This window comes from Heterodontus francisci, chromosome 10, assembly GCF_036365525.1.
Source record: "Heterodontus francisci isolate sHetFra1 chromosome 10, sHetFra1.hap1, whole genome shotgun sequence".
In the NCBI taxonomy this organism is placed as follows: Eukaryota; Metazoa; Chordata; class Chondrichthyes; order Heterodontiformes; family Heterodontidae; genus Heterodontus; species Heterodontus francisci.
The window spans coordinates 84,048,043-84,067,675 of record NC_090380.1 but is presented as its reverse complement, the minus strand read 5'-3'; the positions used below and the strand labels follow the sequence as shown (position 1 = coordinate 84,067,675).

The window sequence follows — 19,633 nt, the reverse complement described above, 5'->3', positions numbered from 1 at the left end:
GCATAAGGAGCCATTAATTGGTGGCAAGTTTGTTTCCCGTTCCCTTCCCCTCCCTCCCCCACACCCCCCACCCCCACCACCAGCCTGTTGAAAATTCTAAACAGGAGGCATCGGGATCCCGATGGACTGTGATTTTGAACTCCCACCTGCACCAGGTCCCAACCCCAAAGCCTTTTGAAAATCCAGCCCCTAGTGCCCACTAGGTTAGCCGATCTCTATTAGGGCAGCAGTAGGGTACTACAATTGGCCTCCCCACCATGGGTTAGGAAGGAGAACTTCAGCCATAAGTTCCTTCTTCTGCAACTCTAGCTGAGAAATACACATGTGGGCATCGAGTAAGGACAGGGTAGGCACAGCAGTCAAATAGTGGGGTGACACTCACCATTTGGATTCATATATTAAAAATTGTCCTTGGACAAGGTATCAGAGGGTGTTATGGAACTGCATTCAAAGAAGTAGGCAACACTATCAAAAGTGAAGAAGGACAAGAAAAAGAAATCTTGGGAAAATACTCCAAAGTTGTAAATGTGCTGTAAAAAATGCACAGTTCAACTTGTGTTTGCTGATCTCAGTTGAGGCAGCAGTTGGACTGTTATATTTGGCCTCAAAGCCTTGGGATAGGAAAAATGAGCTAGGGGTGCCATGTTTAATTTCTTTGCCCTGACTGGAAAGTGCACGTGAGTGTTAACGTCAAGTGAAAACAGAATCGGGTTTAGCTGAGATGGCCTCCACTGTTCAAAAACCTGCTGAAACTCGTTGTCTGTGCTCAGCCGTGAAGAATAGCCACTTTGGATGAGGACTGTTAGGGCCCACGGAACCATGAGCCAACATTTTCAGAAAAGAGAAGGGGAAGAGGGGCAAGGAAATTGGCAGAAAAAAAGTAAATCAAGCCCCAAGTTCAGTCTAGTTAATTTTTACAGAACTTGGACTTTGTGATGTTTCTGTTACTTCTCCCAATATTCATATATGGGTTGGCCAGCTAAAAATACATAATTACACTATTTTATTGCTATCTATTTTTACAGTGACTTGCCCATGTGAAGTTGTATTATTCTAGAGATATTTGAATTGAATTATATGTAAGGATGCGAATTGCACAATGGTTATTGCTAATGATTACCATTGTTGCTATGAAGTTCTTCAATATGTCATAACACTACTTGGTGGCATTTCACTATTTGTTTTATTTTTAACATGACAGTGAGTAGTTTCTCACATAGGATTATGCATTTTACCCATGATGAAGGAAAGTACCATGCAAACAGGAGCATCTGAAATTGTTGGTTGAATTACCTTCTTTCGCAGTGGAGTTGTAGGTGGGAATTCTTCCACCCATTCGTCCAACTTCACCGTGACCCCAATCCATTTCTGTGGGTCAGTGGTCACTGAATATGCACAAAAGATTTCAGGCTGAATTTCTGCTAACCAAGGGGCAGCATGCCAGAGCCTGGCCACAATATGTTGATAATGCTACAGTGGGACTACCACTGCCACACCATAAGAGGTGGCCGGGTATTTAAAGGCGTGCAAGTGCCCAAAGATGAAAAGAGTTGCAGCGTTGTAGACCTTACTGAGACTGAAGCCTACATTATTGAGTGAAGCTTATCTGGAAGCAGAAGAGATCTCCGCCAGCAGGTGCCTATATTCCCTGACCTTGGGACCACTACTACCCCTAGCCGAGGCCTACCATCATCTTCCATATGACGGTTCCAGGAAGCAATGATGACTGGGACAGATGAGAAGGAAATGAGCCCTGGACTCAAGCTCAAACCGTCCACCAGTATTTACATGCACCTTCCAGAGATGGGACAACAGCAGCAAGCCAGGCAAGGTATGATGAAGGAAATTGTGAATGGGATTGTGAAGCTACAGTAGGCCTCGGTGCTCGATTTTTCCCCTCATTTTCCAAGATATGCCACCCTATTTAGAGCAGAATCACCGAGGAGAACCCACATCTGATGAAAGGTCACTGACCTGAAACATTAACTCTGTTTCTCTCTCCACAGATGCTGCCTGACCTACTGAGTATTTCCAGCATTTTCTGGGTTTTTTTCTTTTAAATATCGAGCCGACTGCCATTCAATTAAGAGTTCTTCATTTACTTCATCTTCTATCCATCGCTTCGTAAATTTGATGGTATCTAATACAATATGCCTTGGCCCTTCAGTTAGGTTTATTAATTGAAAAAAAGCAATGGCATGCTATTGTGGAGCTGTAAAGCAAAATCTAAAAATAGTATATATGAGAGGGACTAAACAGGGCAATAACTTTGGCATAAGATACATCAGATGGTGGGCTGGCAGCAAGCTTACATTTTCAGCTATACATACAGTGAGTTCCTGATTTCAGCTAGTCCATTGGAGACGGCATTACATAGAGTAATGCCTGGTGAAAGGACAGAATTGAAAATCAGAGGGTGAGTCAACCTGGGATCCTCACACACCTAATGAGGTGTTAAAGGACGTTGTCAGAAGACTGGGAACAGACTTTCTGATGGGGTATGTTGTTACCACACAATGGGCTGAATCTTGTGGTCTCACCGCCAGGAGCGGTGGTGGACATAAAAAATGGCAGACGGCGCGCCCAGGCTGCACATCACCACACCACCGCAATCTTGAGCCCGGGGCCTCATCATGTCATGAAGACCCCACCTGCCACGAATGAGGCATATTAATATTGTCATATGAAACATTAATTTTAAACTGTTGCAGGACTGAAGAGATGAATTGTTTAAAGAGATCAGCAGTGGCTGGAAAAATTTGCATCCTAAGAGACAGTTGCCTAGAAAAAGACAATGGAACTGCTCCCTGATCCAATTAACCCAAATAGATTTTGATCACCACTGTGGGTGTCTGCTAAAATGAAAGGAATCCACAAAAACGCAGGAAAGTTTGTTAAAAAAACTAGTCACATTACTAACCTGCTGGCCCAGGGTTTTTGAATTGTGTTCACAGGACAGTTTGAAGACAGAGACTGCTTTGAAGACAGCAGAGAAGGAAGGTCTCTCTCCCTGGCTCTCTCTGTCTCATGAATTTTCAGATCCACAGAAGTCACTTAAATATCAAGAGAGAAGACTCCTACATCGAAACAAGTTTGAAAGCGTGCACTGGGCCCCAATGAAATGGCAAGATTTAACTGCAACCAAAGACTCCACATTGAATTCAAAGGACAGTAAATGACTTCCAGCTATTGCTTCAAATGATTCCCCTTTATTCTTACTCCTTTTCTGTCTCTATCTGCATGTGTGTTAATCGCGTATGCACGCTAGCGTGGTCGTGTCGCATATTCATAGTCGTTTTAACCAAATTAGAGTTTTAAGGTTAATAAACTTATACCTATCTTGTTTAAATCTAAGAAAACCTGTCTGGATCATTTCTTTGCCTTACAATTGGAGAGCAGTGAACAAGGATTCACTGAGGGGGAGCTAAAAACAGTGTTTTAAAAATTAAACTCTGTTACGGTCAAACCCGGCAAAGGCTGAGATGGACCCCCTTCTCACCTGGTCATAACAATTATCATATGCAGTTTGGCTGCCCCCCAGCCCCCAATCATGTAGCAGGGGCAGCCTTGGTGATAGCGTGAATGGCATCAACTGTTTCTGCGCAGGTGCTGGCAACATTTTTAAAGGGCTGCTAGCCCTGCGAAGAAACTGCAGAGATGCCCCCATTCCTCCCCCCAACTACACCAAAAATGCACATTTGCCCCATTCCCCTCCACCCCCACAACTACACTACCAATGCAGAGTTGACCCCTTGCACCCCCCCACCCACAGCTACACTAAAAAATGCAGAGTTCTCCCCTTCCCTACCTTGGTTCCCTGGACGGGAAAGTGAAGGCACGTGTGTGCCGCCCATCGTGCTGAAGATCCGGAGCTGCAGGTAAGATCGCTGCGGATTAGATTTTAATTAATACAAACAGCTAATTTAAATATGTAAAGTTGGGTCCCGTCACAGAGCAGCAGAGGGCCCACCACGGAGCTTCCCCACCGCCGGGAAGATTGGGCCCAGCAATCCCAGCGTGGGTTCAGTGGTGAGCCGCTGCCATTCCCCTGCTGCTCCTTCCTGCGCTCCGACCACCACAGAACCCGATGGCGGGAGGAAAACAAATTCAGCCCAATGAATAGGAAGACTTAAAAATGTAACAATAATACTTCATAGGATGGGAGAAGGAAAATGTACAGCATTTATTAGGGTGATGGAGTAATGGTGTATTTCAGTGTGTTCCCAGGTGTCTGACCAATAAACAGAGAAGATGCTGTCCCCCATCTATTCACTGATTGCTATCACAATTCTCAAAGGGATCAATTCTCAAAATATCAATATTCATGGTCAAGATTGTGGCGCAACCTATCGGCTTCCAGGTAATCGCATATCAATGAAAGATTTATCATCCTACTGCTATAAAATGCCAAATGAAGTAGCATAGCCAATTGTAACAACACAAGCACTTTTAACTGACCAGCGATATCTCCTCTGGTCATATCATGTTTCATGACAAGTCTGTTCTTATGGCTTAGATTCTTGCCCTGAATGATATCTAATCACATAATTAATTGTATAAAATATTTTGAAAGCAGTTGGGTACTACAATTGGTCCCAACAACCATGGGCTCTAAAACACTATTGCTGGTGGTCAGAATTGGGCTTGAGCATGATGCCATTGCAGGGACTGTTGACATCTTCTGTCCAGGCTCAATATGAAGAATGGCCATTTGGGGGAGATATCAGAAGCCTGTTGGCATCTGTACACCAGAAAGAATCAACATCTTCAGGGCGGAGAACAGAAAAGACAAGAAAATTGTAAACAAAGCATTTACATAATGCTGGGTGTTCGTGTGCCCAATATTATCTGAATTTAGAAAATAAGTTAGTCATTGACTTTGAGTACTGTGCAAAATATAGCTAAATCAATACACACAAATACAAACAAAAGTAACTGCATTGCCACGCTGAGCACTTAAATGACCTTTGAACAATGTCAGGCTAGCATCAACCAGTTCAACTCTAAACCCTCACTATCACATCAATACAGCTTAATCATTATGTATAACAGATAAACATAATTTAATGTTCAGTAGTTCAATTAGAATAATTAAGATTGTAGTGAAGTTCTAAAATACAATCTTTTGGAAGAATATTGAGATTTTGATGGACATATGGTATAATACATAAGGAGGCAAAATTTTCACAAGGGTTCTTCCTGATCTCCCACAGCGAATTTGGTGAAAAATTTGCAGAAATTCAGAGAAACGCCCATTTTTCCAGGGATCCCACCAATCTTCCACCAAAGTTAAAGCAAGGAAGTTGAGAGAAGCAAAGCCAAAATTTTGTTCCAAGTTTTGTTATGCAAATATAAATCTATGTTACTATAAGAAATACTAGCCTAGAATTAATCTTAACAACGTATGGGGAGAAAGAGTTTAGCAAGTTCATCTGGCATTCTGCTGTTCACTGTTCTAACACAGGTGTTAACACTTTTTCTAAAACAGCAGAAAACAAGAAAAAATTTTAGCCTATCCTGCCCACAGAAATGGTTTTTCACACGGTTAAAATAATTGTGCAAAGAATTATTGTCCTTTGCTGCTCGACTCCTGCTGGCTGCCATCTTAACTGGGCCCTTTTTAAGGCAGCTGAATCACTCACTCATTGCAGCCAGGAAGGCTCCTCCCTTCCTCCCTGAGCTTGCTTTCCCACCCAATAAATGGCTTCAATCCCCCACAACTTCCCTTGGTGTTCTTGGGCAGATTTCAGGTTCAATTATGTTAACCTACCTGGAGCTGTCCAGTTCTCAATCTCAGCTGCTGCTCATTTTGGGTGGGCAGCGAGCAAATGAGATGCAAATGGTGCCGGGAGATAATATAGCCCAGGCCTCAAACTGATTATATCTAGTGAGTTTGACACTTTGTCAGAAACCTGCTCCAAGCTAAAATCCATTCTAATAAATGAGTTCAACCCATAATACCAGTAATAGTAATCTTTAGGCTATTGTCAAATACTGCAACATTTTCATTCATGATAATATAATCTATGTCATTTTTCTTTAAAGATAACAGTGACATCAAAGTGATATGTGGAACCCAAGATGTGCAACTGTCGATCCTTTTGTGCCCAATCTACTTTGCTGGCTACAATGAGAGCCACGTGGCTTTAAACAATGAAGTTACTGACTCCAAATGTCGGGGAACAGTTGATGCATCAGTTTCTCCTCCTGTTCTCAGGTTTTCATTCCCCATCAGTGACGTGAACTCTACTTCCTGTGGAAACAAACTGGTGGTATGTCAGTTATAGTTACATGAAGGAATTTCATATTTAGATCAACTTGATAGCATATGTTGCTATTTGATACAAATATGTAGAAATTAAACAAAAAAAAGCTTATGATAGTAAATAAATAATAATAATGTAAATGGGAATCGCAAGGTCTCCCCACTTACCTAGTCATATTTTCATTTAATTCCCAATGTATGCACTAATTGAATACAGACAAAAATACAGGCAGAATTGAACATGACTGTAGATTTTATATGATGTATATCTGCTTACAGCATTAACTTCCACAATGTTGATGAAGAAATGTATAAAAAGTGATAATATTATAAAAAGTGAGACAGTAGATTGGCTGGTTTACACACTTGTCCAACCCTCATTCCTCCCTCCAAAGAGCAATATTACTCATAATCGTTCTGTTGAGGGACACAATCCAGCTAGTCTAATGGTGACCATGAAACCATTGTCGATTGTTGTAAAAACCCATCTGGTTCACTAATGTCCCTTAGGGAAAGAAATCTGCCGTCCTCAACTGGACTAACCTGCATGTGACTCCAGTCCCACACCAAAATGATTGACTCTTAAATGCCCTTGGAAATGTCCGAGAAAGCCACTCAGTTAAAGGGTAATTAGGGATGGGTAATAAATGCTGGCCTAACCAGCGACGCCCACATCCCACAAACGAATAAAAAAAAACTAGCATGCCCCTATCCAAGCTGTTCCAACACTGGCATCTAGCCAGCAATGTGGAAAATTGCCCAGGTATGTCCTGTCCACAAGAAGCAGGACAAATCCAACCCGGCCAATTACCGCCCTATTAGTCTACTCTTAATCATCAGCAAAGTAATGGAAGGGGTCGTCAACAGTGCAATCAAGTGGCACTTGCTCATCAATAACCAGCTCACTGATGCTCAGTTTGGGTTCCACCAGTGCCACTCAGCTCCTGACCGCATTACAGCCTTGGTCCAAACGTGGAAAAAAGAGCTGAACGTCCGAGGTGAGGTGAGAGTGACTGCCCTTGTCATAAAGACAGCATATGACCGAGTGTGACATCAAGGAGTCCCAGTGAAATTGGAGTCAATAGGAATCATGGGGGAAACTTTATGTTGGTTGGAGTAATACCCAGCAAAAAGGAAGATGGTTATGGTTGTTGGAGACCAATCATCTCAGTCCCAGGACATCACTGCAGGAGTTCCTGAGGGTAGTGTCTTGGCCCAACCATCTTCAGCTGCTTCGTCAATAACCATCATAGGATCAGAAGTGGGGATGTTCGCTGATGATTGCAGAATGTTCAGCACCATTCGCGACTCCTCGGATACTGAAGCAGTCCATGTCCAGATGCAACAAGACCTGGACAATATCCAGGCTTGGGCTGATAAGTGGCAAGTAACATTTGTGCCACACAAGAGCTAGGCAATGACCATTTCCAACAAGAGAGAATCTAACCATCTCTCCTTGATGTTCAATGGCATTATGATCGCTGAATCCCCCACTATCGACATCCTGGGGGTTACCATTGACCAGAAACTGAACTGGAGTAGGCATATAAATACTGTGGCTACAAGAGCAGGTCAGAGGCTGGGAATTCTGCAACGAGGAACTCACCACCTGTCGCCCCAATGCTTGTCCATCATCTACAAGGCACAAGTCAGGAGTGTGATGGAATACTCTCCACTTGCCTGGATGGGTGTAGCTCCAACAACACTCAAGAAGCTCGACACCATCTAGGACAAAGCAGCCCGCTTGATTAGCACACCATTCAGAAACATTTACTCCCTCCATCACCGACGCACAGTGGCAGCAGTATGTACCATCTACAAGATGCACTGCAGCAACTCATTGAGGCTCCTTAGACAGCACCTTCCTGCAACCTCTATCACCTAGAAGGACAAGGGCAGCAAATGCCACACACCATCCTGACTTGGAGCAATATTATCGTTCCTTCACTGTCGCTGGGTCAAAATCTTGGAAGTTCCTTCCTAACAGCACTGTTAGTGTACCTACACCCCAAGGACTGCAGCGGCTCACCACCACCTTCTCAAGGGCAATTAGAGATTAGGGTAGGCGGTGGTGTAGTGGTATTGTCACTGGACTAGTAACGCAGAGACCCAGGGTATTTCCCTGGGGACGTGGGTTCGAATCCCACCACAGCAGAAGGTGGAATTTGAATTTAATTAATAAATCTGGAATTCAAAGCTGGTCTAATGATGGCCATGAAACCAATGTCGATTGTTGTAAAAACCCATCTGGTTCACTAATGTCCTTTAGGGAAGGAAATCTGCTGTCCTTACCTGGTCTGGCCGACATGTGATTCCAGACCCATGGCAATGTGGTTAACTCTTACATGCCCTCTGAAATGGCCTAGCAAGCCACTCAGTTGTACCTAACCGCTCCAAAGTCAATAAAAAGGAATGAAACCAGACGGACCACACGGCATCGACCTAGGCACCGGAAACGACAATGGCAAACCCAGCCCTGCCGACCCTGCAAAGTCTTCCTTACTAACATCTGGGGACTTGTGCCAAAGTTGGGAGAGCTGTCCCACAGACTAGTCAAGCAACAACCTGACATAGTCATACTCACGGAATCATACCTTACAGACAATGTTCCAGGCACTGCCATCACCATCCCCGGGTATGTCCTGTCCCATCGGCAGGACAGACCCACCAGAGGTGGTGGCACAGTGGTATACAGTAGGGAGGAGTTGCCCTGGGAGTCCTCAACATCGACTCTGGACCCCATGAAGTCTCATGGCATCAGGGCAAACATGGGCAAGGTAACCTCCTACTGATTACCACCTACTGCCTCCCTCAGCTGATGACTCAGTACTCCTCCATGTTGAGCACCACTTAGAGGAAGCACTGAGGGTGGCAAGGGCACAAAATGTACTCTGGGTGCGGGACTTCAATGTCCATCACCAAGAGTGGCTCAGTAGCACCACTACTGACCGAGCTGGCCGAGTCCTAAAGGACATAGCTGCTAGACTGGGTCTGCAGCAGGTGGTGAGGGAACCAACACAGGGGAAAAACATACTTGACCTCGTCCTCACCAATCTGCCTGCCGCAGATGCTTCTGTCCATGACAGTATTGGTAGGAGTGACCACCGCACAGTCCTTGTGGAGACGAAGTCCCGCCTTCACTTTGAGGATACCGTCCATCGTGTTGTGTGGCACTATCACCGTGCTAAATGGGATAGATTTCGAACAGATCTAGCAATGCAAAACTGGGCATCCATGAGGTGCTGTGGGCCATCAGCAGCAGCAGAATTGTACTCAACCACAATCTGTAACCTCTTGGCCCGGCATATCCCCCACTCTGCCATTACCATCAAGCCAGGAGACCAACCCTGGTTCAATGAAGAGCACAGGAGGGCATGCCAGGAGCAGCACCAGGCATACCTCAAAATGAGGTGTCAACCTGGTGAAGTTACAACACAGGACTACTTGCATGCCAAACTGCGTAAGCAGCATGCGATAGACAGAGCTAAGCAATCCCATAACCAACGGATCAGATCTAAGCTCTGCAGTCCTGCCACATCCAGTGGTGAATTGTAGTGGACAATTAAACAACTAACTGGAGGAGGTGGCTCCACAAATATCCCCATCCTCAATGATGGGGGAGTCCAGCACATCAGTGCAAAAGATAAGGCTGAAGCATTTGCAACAATCTTTAAGTGCCGAGTTGATGATCCATCTCGGCCTCCTCCTGAAGTCCCCAGCATCACAGATGCCAGACTTCAGCCAATTCGTTCACTCCGCGTGATATCAAGAAACGACTGAAGGCACTGGATACTGCAAAAGCTATGGGCCCTGACAATATTCCAGCAATAGTACTGAAGACCTGTGCTCCAGAACGTGCAGCACCCCTAGCCAAGCTATTCCAGTACAGCTACAACACTGGCATCTACCCTGCAATGTGGAAAATTGCCCAGGTATGTCCTGTACACAAAAAGCAGGACAAGTCCAACCTGGCCAATTACCGCCCCATCAGCCTACTCTCAATCATCAGTAAAGTGATGGAAGGTGTCATCAACAGTGCCATCAAGCGGCACTTGCTTAGCAATAACCTGCTCAGCGATGCTCAGTTTGGGTTCTGCCAGGGCCACTCAGCTCCTGATCGCATTGCAGCCTTGGTTCAATCATGGACAAAAGAGCTGAACTCAAGAGGTGAGGTGAGAGTGACTGCCCTTGACATTAAGGCAGCATTTGACCGAGTGTGGCATCAAGGAGCCCTAGCAAAATTGAGGTCAATGGGAATCAGGGGGAAAACACTCCGCTGGCTGGAGTCATATCTAGCTCAAAGGAAGATGGTTGTGGTTGTTAGAGGTCAATCATCTGAGCTCCAGGACATTACTGCAGGAGTTCCTCAGGGTAGTGTCCTAGGCCCAACCATCTTCAGCTGCTTCATCAATGACCTTCCTTCAGTCATAAGGTCAGAAGTGGGGATGTTCGCTGATGATTGCACAATGTTCAGCACCATTCGTGACTCCTCAGGTACTGAAGCAGTCCGTGTAGAAATGCAGCAAGACCTGGACAATATCCAGGCTTCGGCTGATAAGTGGCAAGTAACACTCGCGCCACACAAGTGCCAGGCAATGACCATCTCCAACAAGAGAGAATCTAACCATCTCCCCTTGACATTCAACGGCATTACAATCACTGAATCCCCCACTATCAACATCGTGGGGATTACCATTGACCAGAAACTGAACTGGAGTAGCCATATAAATACCGTGGCTACAAGAGCAGGTCATAGGCTAGGAATCCTGAGGCGAGTAACTCACCTCCTGACTCCCCAAAGCCTGTCCATCATCGAACAGGCACAAGTCAGGAGTGTGATGGAATACTCTCCAATTGCCTGGATGGGTGCAGCTCCAACAACACTCAAGAAGCTCAACACTATCCAGGCCAAAGCAGCCCGCTTGATTGGCACACCATCTACAAACATTCACTCCCTCCACCACCGACGCACAGTGGCAGCAGTGTGTACCATCTACAAGATGCACTGCAGCAATGCACCAAGGCTCCTTGGACAGCACCTTCCAAACCCGCGACCTCTACCAACTAGAAGGACAAGAGCAGCAAATACATGGGAACACCATGACCTGCAAGTTCCCCTTGAAGTCACACACCATCCTGACTTGGAACTATATCGTCGTTCCTTCACTGTCGCTGAGTCAAAATCCTGTAACTCCCTTCCTAACAGCCCTTTGGGTATACCTACCCCACATGGACTGCAGCGGTTCAAGAAGGCAGCTCACCACCACCTTCTCAAGGGCAATTAGGGATCGGCAATAAATGCTGGCCTAGCCAGCGACGCCCCCATCCCATGAATGAATGAAAAAAAGATATGCAAATGAGCCAAGCAATGGCAGATAAATTTATCACAGAAAAATGTTAGATACAAATGATAGGAAATGAGCATCATGCATCTTCTGTGTGTGGTATTGAAATAATTACAGATGGAGTAAACTTACTGGTAAACACGTACAGTCAATGTATCGCAACAATCAGCAAACTGAATACAATTCAGGGGAAGTTCTGTTCAAACTGGATAGTAGTCTGGTTAGACTACACCTTGCATACTGTGCCCATCTCTGGTTGTCCAGAAACAGGGGAGATATTCCAGCACTGGAGGCTGTACAGAGAAGAGCCACAAGGCTTATCCCCAATATCAGGGAGATCGGTTATGAAGAAAGATTGGAGAAATTTGAGCTTTCAGACTGGAAAGGAGGGATCTCAGAGGTGATCTTTTCGCGGTATATAAGGCAGTAAATGGTAAGGAAAAGGATAATTCAGAATATTAACTTTGAATTAATCTGTAGAGACAGACAAGGGAACACATTTTGAAACTAGCAAAAGGTAACTTTAGGATTGTAAACAAGAAATTCTGCTTCACAGAAAATAATCAACACTTGAAATGGATGCTAGAGAGAGAAAACGTTAAAGAAACAATTTATATATAGAGTTGAGAGGATTATAGGGTTGTTCCAAATGAATGAACTAGAATGTACCTTCCTCACACTTAAGTATTTTATGGTCTTTTGAACACTGAATGCCAGCTCATTTGCCATCCTTATCTGAGTAACCATCTCAGAGGCTCTGAAATAAATGGAGCAGTAAGGTTTGCAGAGAATAAATGGGAACTGGTCTCCATGTGACCCTGAGGCCGTGTTATGAATACCACTGCCTAAGAATATGTTTCAGTCTTGTATATCTTCCAAACATCAATTATTTTTCTCTGGCATTTATATATATTTTCTTCTATATACAGATCACCAGTGCTCCAGGAACGGGTGCTTTTAAAGATTTTTCAAACATCCAGTTTGTCAATGTCAGTGGTATGATAGAAACAAATGATCCCGTGACAAATGTCATAACGTACAACCAGGAACTGGTATATCTGTATTCCTGCTCCTACCCTTTGGAGTATTTTATCAATGATACCAGGGTGGATGTGTAAGTGAAGAATTTGCTTCTTATTTGTTTAGGTGAATCTACTTTAGAGTTTAAAAAAGTCTGAAAAGGACATCTAAACAGTTCAGAGTTAATGTGCTCTTTTAGAAAACATACGAGTTAATTATTTTTGTTGCTTCTTTTTCCATACTATTTTTAATATTACTGCGTGTGATATTATTACCTGACATACTGAAACAAAGGGGGAGATTTTAACCTCTCCCCGTAGCTCCCCAACCTCCTCCAAGCTCAACGAGAACAGTATCTGCAGTGGGGTAAGATGGTGGGGGTTGCCTTGCGTTCCTGCCTGCCTCCATTGTAACTTACCTGTGAACAGGAACAAGAAGGACACCTGCCTATCAGGCCAGGTCCTACTTTACACTGCAACGTCACATCGCAATAATGTCATCTTTACTCACTAGAAAATGATCAACAGTGGCAACTCTGAGTGAACTCCACCTTCCCCAGAGCACTGTGCCAAATTACGCTCTAATCAGCATCCCTGCTGAGACTAGCTGACTCACCACAGCAGGATTTGGACCCATGGCATATACCTTTTTTCCTGTTTTCATTTTCGCATCTCAACCCTATAGAAAATATCCTGTTTGATTCAGAAGATCCAAAGAAGTGAATTTTTGGATTTGACTATTGAGTAATCTGTGCAAATCTGAACCATTCAATCAACTATGTAGATTTTTGCTGCAACTCTATTACATGGCCCAATGTGATCAGTATAGCCAATAGATTGGTTTGATAATAAGAGGATTTTCATGCAATTTATCATTATGATTTCATACTATTGATTTATGTAATTGCATTTACAGGGCAGGAGTAAGTATAGCCATCAAGGACAATAATGGTACCTTCAGGAGCACCCTCACTCTTCAGCTTTACAGTGTAAGTTATCTGATCATCTGTGTAGTCAGTAGGATATCAAAGCTGCAAAATTTCACCAAAACTTAATTCACATTGGATAAATGAATTTAGGAAAATCTGACCTCCAGCCCTTAGACTTGATTAATATATATCTTAAATGTATTATAACAAAGATATCCGGAGTAGAATCTGAAGATACGGAAGCAGATCGTCATGTTCCTATGCCTAGGGTTATTAGAGCCTGCCTGATTTTTCTTTGTCCGTTCATTTAAATGCCTGGAAAATTGAACAAGCTCCATTATGGGAGAAAGTTTAACAATAAGAGCAATTATATGTGCACAAATCATTGAAGGAGGCAGGGCAGGTTGAGAAAGTTTAAAAAGGCATACAAGATCTGGGCTTTATAAATAGAGGTATAGAGTACAAAAGCAAGAAGTTATGATGAATCTCTCTAAAACTCTGGTTCAGCCTCATCTGGAGTATTGTGTCCAATTCTGGGCGCTGCATTTCAGGAAGGATGTGAAGGCTTTAGAGAGGGTGCAGAAAAGATTTACAAGAATGGGCGGCACAGTGGCGCAATGGGCGGCACAGTGGCGCAGTGCTTAGCACCGCAGCCTCACAGCTCCAGGGACCCGGGTTCAATTCTGGGTACTGCCTGTGCGGAGTTTGCAAGTTCTCCCTGTGACCACGTGGGTTTTTGCCGGGTGCTCCGGTTTCCTCCCACCGCCAAAGACTTGCAGATGATAGATAAATTGGCCATTGTAAATTGTAGGTAGGTGGTAGGGAATATGGGATTACTGTCGGGTTAGTATAAACGGGCGGTTCTTGGTTGGCACAGACTCGGTGGGCCGAAGTGCCTGTTTCAGTGCTGTATCTCTAAATAAAAAATAAAATAGAATGGTTCCAGGGATGGGGGACTTCAGTTACATGGATAGATTGGAGAATCTGGGATTGTTCTCTTACAGAAGAGAAAGTTGAGAAGAGATTTTAAAGAAGTGTTCAAAATCACAAGGGGTCTAGACAGAGTAAATGGAGAGAAACTATTCCCGTTGGTGGAAGGATCGAGAACCAGACAGCACTGATTTAAGGTGATTTGCAAAAGAACCCACGGTGACATGAGGAAAATCCTTTTTTACACAGTGAGTGGTTAGGGTCTGGAATGCACTGCCTGAGAGTGTGGTGGAGACTTGAATAGCAAATTGGATAAGCACCTGAAGAGAAAATATTTGCAGGGCTACAGGTATAGGGCAGGGGAGTGGACTAGCCGAGTTGCTCTTCCAAAGAGCCAGTGTGGGCACAAAGGGCCGAATGGCCTCCTTCTGTGCTGTAGCCATTTATGATTCTATAATTTCAGAAAGCAGAGTAAGGTATCTGTTGAGATCCTGCTCAAAGAAGAAGGGGACCTTGGTAAGGTATGGAACGGTAAAGAGATGGAACGCCCACAGTAAAGAGATAATTGAGGCCAGGGAAATTGGAGTTAACACATTGGCAAAGAATAGCAGTCACAGATGTAGGTAGGTAGAGATTTGATAAGGATTCGAAAATAGCAACCACATCTAAGGAGATGACTACAGTGAACCAGGAAAAAGCTGACCTCATGGGGCTACATGTACAATGCTGTTTTCTAAGCTTGGGAAAAAGATAGGAAAGGATTGTGCAGGATAGGGGAATGAGATAGGAGGCAGTGTGGGCAACCATCTACAGAAGTGACAGGCTTACTTCAAGTCCAGTACTTAGTTTTATATTCAGTAGTTGGGTAATGGTCAAAGTAAGTTATGAAAAGGAGTCAAATAGTTGCCCTTTGGCCTCAGTAAGATAGCACCATTTGCAGATTTGATGGTAACATCTAGACTGGTAATAAGGGTGAGGAAGTAGTGGAATTCATACAGCTGATATTGTGAGGCAGTTTTCAATGAAAAGATTAACTGACTGATTTTACCCCCCAGTGCCCGATGCTAACAGGGCGTGTGGGTGGTTAAAATAAAGGCAGAACCATCACCTCCGAGTTGGCAGTGCCTGCACTGTTCAGGCAGTGTGTGAGGTCCTCTCTCACTGTATGAGAGCCTCCCTGCAGGCAAGGGTGAGCCACCTCATAAATATGATTTTAATATGCAGTTGATCCACAATCAATTCAGGGCTAGTTAGAGAAAGCTGACGGCAGGCAGAAGCAGCCTCAAAATCAGGCACAGGCTGTAAGTTTTTAAATATTTTTTCAAGGTTTCCTTGTGGGCCAAGAGGATCAGGAATATAAGAAATAAGAGCAGGAATAGGCCATACAGCCCCTCGAATCTGCTCCGCCATTCAATAAGATCATGGCTAATCCTCGACCTCAACTTTACTTTCCCATCCGATTTCCATAGTCCTTGATTCCTGTAAGTCAAAGGGCAAGATTTTAATTAATTCAAAACCCATTCCCTTGTACAAATTTAAATCCGGGACCCAAAAATCTATCGGTCTCAGCCTTGAATGTACTCAATGTTTGAGCATGCACAGTCCTCTGGGGTAGAGTTCCAAAGATTCACCACCCTCTGAGTGAAGAAAGTTTTCCTCGTCTCAGTCTGAAAGGGCCACCCCTTATCTTGAAACTATGTCAGCTAGTTCTAGACTTGCCAGCTAGGAAAAACAGCCTTTCAGCATCTACCCTGTCAAGCTCTCTCAGAATCATCTGTTTCAATAAGACCACCTCTCATTCTTCTAAACTCCAGAGAGTATAGGCCCATTATACTCAATCTCTCCTCATAGCACAACCCTCTCATTCCAAGACTCAATCTAGCAAACTGTCGTTGCACCTCCTCAAAGGCAAGTACATCCTTCCTTAGGAACGGAGACCAAAACCCGACACAGTCCTCCAGGTATGGTGTCACCAAGGCCCTGTACATTTGTGACAAGACTTCCTTATTCTTGTATTCCAATTCCTTTGCATTAAAGGCCAACATGCTATTTGCCTTCCTAATTGCTTGCTGTCCTGCATGCTAACTTTCTGTGCTTCTTGTACAAGCTCCTGACCTCATTACAGCCTTGGTTCAAATATGGACAAAAGAGCTGAACTCAAGAGGTGAGGTGAGAGTGACTGCCCTTGACATCAAGGCAGCATTTGACTGAGTATGCCATCAAGAAGCCCTAGAAAAACTGAAGTCAATGGGAATCAGGGGGAAAACTCTCCACTGGTTGGAGTCATACCTAGCAAAAAGGAAGATGGTTGTGGTTGCTGGAGGTCAATCATCTGAGCTCCAGGACATCACTGCAGGAGTTGCTCAGGGTAGTGTCCTAGGCCCAACTATCTTCAGCTGCTTCATCAATGACCTTCATTCAGTCATAAGGTCAGAAATGGGGATGTTCGCTGATAATTATACAATGTTCAGCACCATTCGCGACTCCTCAGATACTGAGGCAGTCCGTGTAGAAATGCAACAAGACCTGGACAATATCCAGGCTTGGGCTGATAAGTGGTAAATAACATTCGCGCCACACAAGTGCCAGGCAATGACCATCTCCAACAAGAGAGAATCTAAATATCTCCCCTTGACATTCAATGGCATTACAATCACTGAATCCCACACTATCAACATCCTGGGGTTACCATTGACCAAAAACTGAACCAATATAACTGTAGCCATATAAATACCATGGCTATAAGAGCAGGTCAGAGACTAGGAATCCTGTGGTGAGTAACTCACTTCTTGACTCCTCAATGCCTGTCCACCATCTACAAGGCAGAAGTCAGGAGTGTGATGGAATACTCTCCACTTGCCTCGATGGGCGCAGCTCCAACAACACTCAAGGAGGTCGACACCATCCAGAACAAAGCAGCCCACTTGATTGGCATCCCATCCACCACCATCAACACTCCCTTCACCACTGACGAACAATGGCGGCAGTGTATACCAGTGTATACACTGTAGCAATGCACCAAGGCTTCTTAGACAGCACCTTCCAAACCCGCGACTTCTACCGCCTAGAAGGACAAGGGCAGCATTGCATGGGAACACCACCATCAGCAAGTTCCCCTCCAAGTCACACACCATCCTGACTTGGAACTATATCGCCGTTCCTTCACTGTTGCATAGTCAAAATCCTGGAACTCCCTTCCTAACAGCACTGTGGGTGTACCTACCCCACATGGACTGCAGCGATTCAAGAAGGCAGCTCACCACCACCTTCTCAAGGGCAATTAGGGATGGACAATAAATGCTGGCCTTGTCAGCAATGCCCACATCCCCCGAATGAATAAAAAAAAGTACAAGGACACCCAAATCCCTCTGAACACCAACATTTAATAGTTTCTCATCATTTAAAAAACATTGTTTTTTCTATTCTTCCTACCAATGCAAATAACCTTACATTTCCCCACAATATACTCCATCTGCCACCTTCTTGCCCACTCAATTAACATGTCTATATCCTTTTGCAGATTCTTTTAGGCCCGATTTTAGCTCTGTGGAAATGGTGGGGTTTGATTGGGTTAAATTGGGTCCTTTGTATCCTGCTCACAGTTTACTTTCCCATCTAGCTTTATATCATAGGCAATCTTTGGATCCATTACACTCGATCCCTTCATCTAAGCCGTTAATATAGATTGTAAATAGCTGAAGTCTATTTCTCCTCTGCCTCAAGCTTCTTTCGACCATGATCACCCCTGAACACCTCCCCTGCCGCCTGACGCACATCTGCCTGGGACTTTTCACGCAGGTGCCTGTCAGAGATGTCCTGCCACCCAAAATCTTGTTCCCGTCCACCGACCAGATATCAATTCCTACTGGGATAAAGATTCACCTACAAGGTGGAAATGAGGCCCTGGAGTTAAAATGGCCCGGGTCTCACTAGAACGAGGTGAGCTTGACACTCACCCTGGTGACCCAATGCCAAACTCTTGTCCTGAGTTAAAATCGGCATTCGAGAGAGAGCAGAAGGTCAGATGTAGTGAATCCAAGAGGAACAAGAAGATGGAAACAGAAGAAAGAGATTCAAAAAATGGAGCTTTCTGCACAAAGAAGAAAGGAGATGCAAGCAAAGAAAGAATCCTGCATAAAGTTAGTGAGCTCAGGGAAGAGACCAAGATGAATCTAGGTCAGGTCTTTCAAAATCAAAAAGGCAAAAGACAAATGAGCTGGTGAAAACCGAGCGAACAGGCATCGAGACAGGTGTGAGGTCATGCTAAAGTGAAAGGTGAGATTAGCTAGGACATGGCTTTCAAAATGATGAATGCTATTCCATTTGAATCATTTTTAGATTTAAGACTACAAAAATGGTTGGACAATCAGATTACTGTGAAAAATTATTCCAACTATCATGTCAAAAGTGTGACAAAACTGCATTCTTTTCAGGACGCAGGATACACAAATTCCTTGATCATCCCAGAAACTGGACTCACCTTGAAAACCAAGATTTATGTAGAAGTAAAAGCTATCAATTTAACCAACAAGTAAGAAAATTTGTTCTTTCTGGTATGCCTGAAAAATTCTGATTATTTTTTATAAATGAAACAGTCCAACCTTTTGTTTTATAACAGATCATTAGCCTGAGAAATGCCACATGTGAGTTAGTGTGGTCTGTTTACAAATTATAGGTTAAGTCTCACTAAGATTTATTTCATTTGAATACTTGGGCTCATGTTTTTTTTCTAGCAGAAGCTAAATACAGAGTGTAATTTGAGAACTAATTAATCCTTACTGGAAAAATCGCTAATACTGGAAGTATACAATTCACTTCTTTATGAATGATTTTCCAGTTAAATTGTCACTCTGAATCAAGAACCTGAGCCATATTTAGCTAAAAGGAAGTCCAGTTGTCTTTGGGCAAGATGGACTATGTTAATTTATAGCCCTCATTCATCATCTGATTTTTGCCTTGCCTTAGATAAAGATTTACATGATAAATACTATTGACAGATTTCATAACTAGGAGGGCAACATTGCTTTCTTGAAAATATAAATAAAACATCATAAAAGCCATTGTAATGGGCTTCAATATGCAGAACAAAATTTTGTTTCTTGATTAATCCTGAAAATAATATTTCTCAGAACAACAAAATGTGCA

The 19,633-nt window shown here is 43.8% G+C and overlaps 1 protein-coding gene across 1 annotated transcript in view; it reads left to right on the top strand.

The window, feature by feature from the left end:
- Nucleotides 1-1,722: 1,722 nt before the first annotated feature.
- si:ch211-103f14.3 (zona pellucida-like domain-containing protein 1) overlaps nucleotides 1,723-19,633 on the top strand; it is a 37,332-nt gene continuing 19,421 nt past the window's right edge. Inside the window, exons 1-5 of the mRNA XM_068039990.1 lie at nucleotides 1,723-1,831; nucleotides 6,046-6,272; nucleotides 12,540-12,724; nucleotides 13,546-13,618; nucleotides 18,922-19,019. Of these exons, the coding sequence (XP_067896091.1) occupies nucleotides 1,723-1,831; nucleotides 6,046-6,272; nucleotides 12,540-12,724; nucleotides 13,546-13,618; nucleotides 18,922-19,019 (692 nt within the window). The remainder of the gene's footprint in view (nucleotides 1,832-6,045; nucleotides 6,273-12,539; nucleotides 12,725-13,545; nucleotides 13,619-18,921; nucleotides 19,020-19,633) is intronic.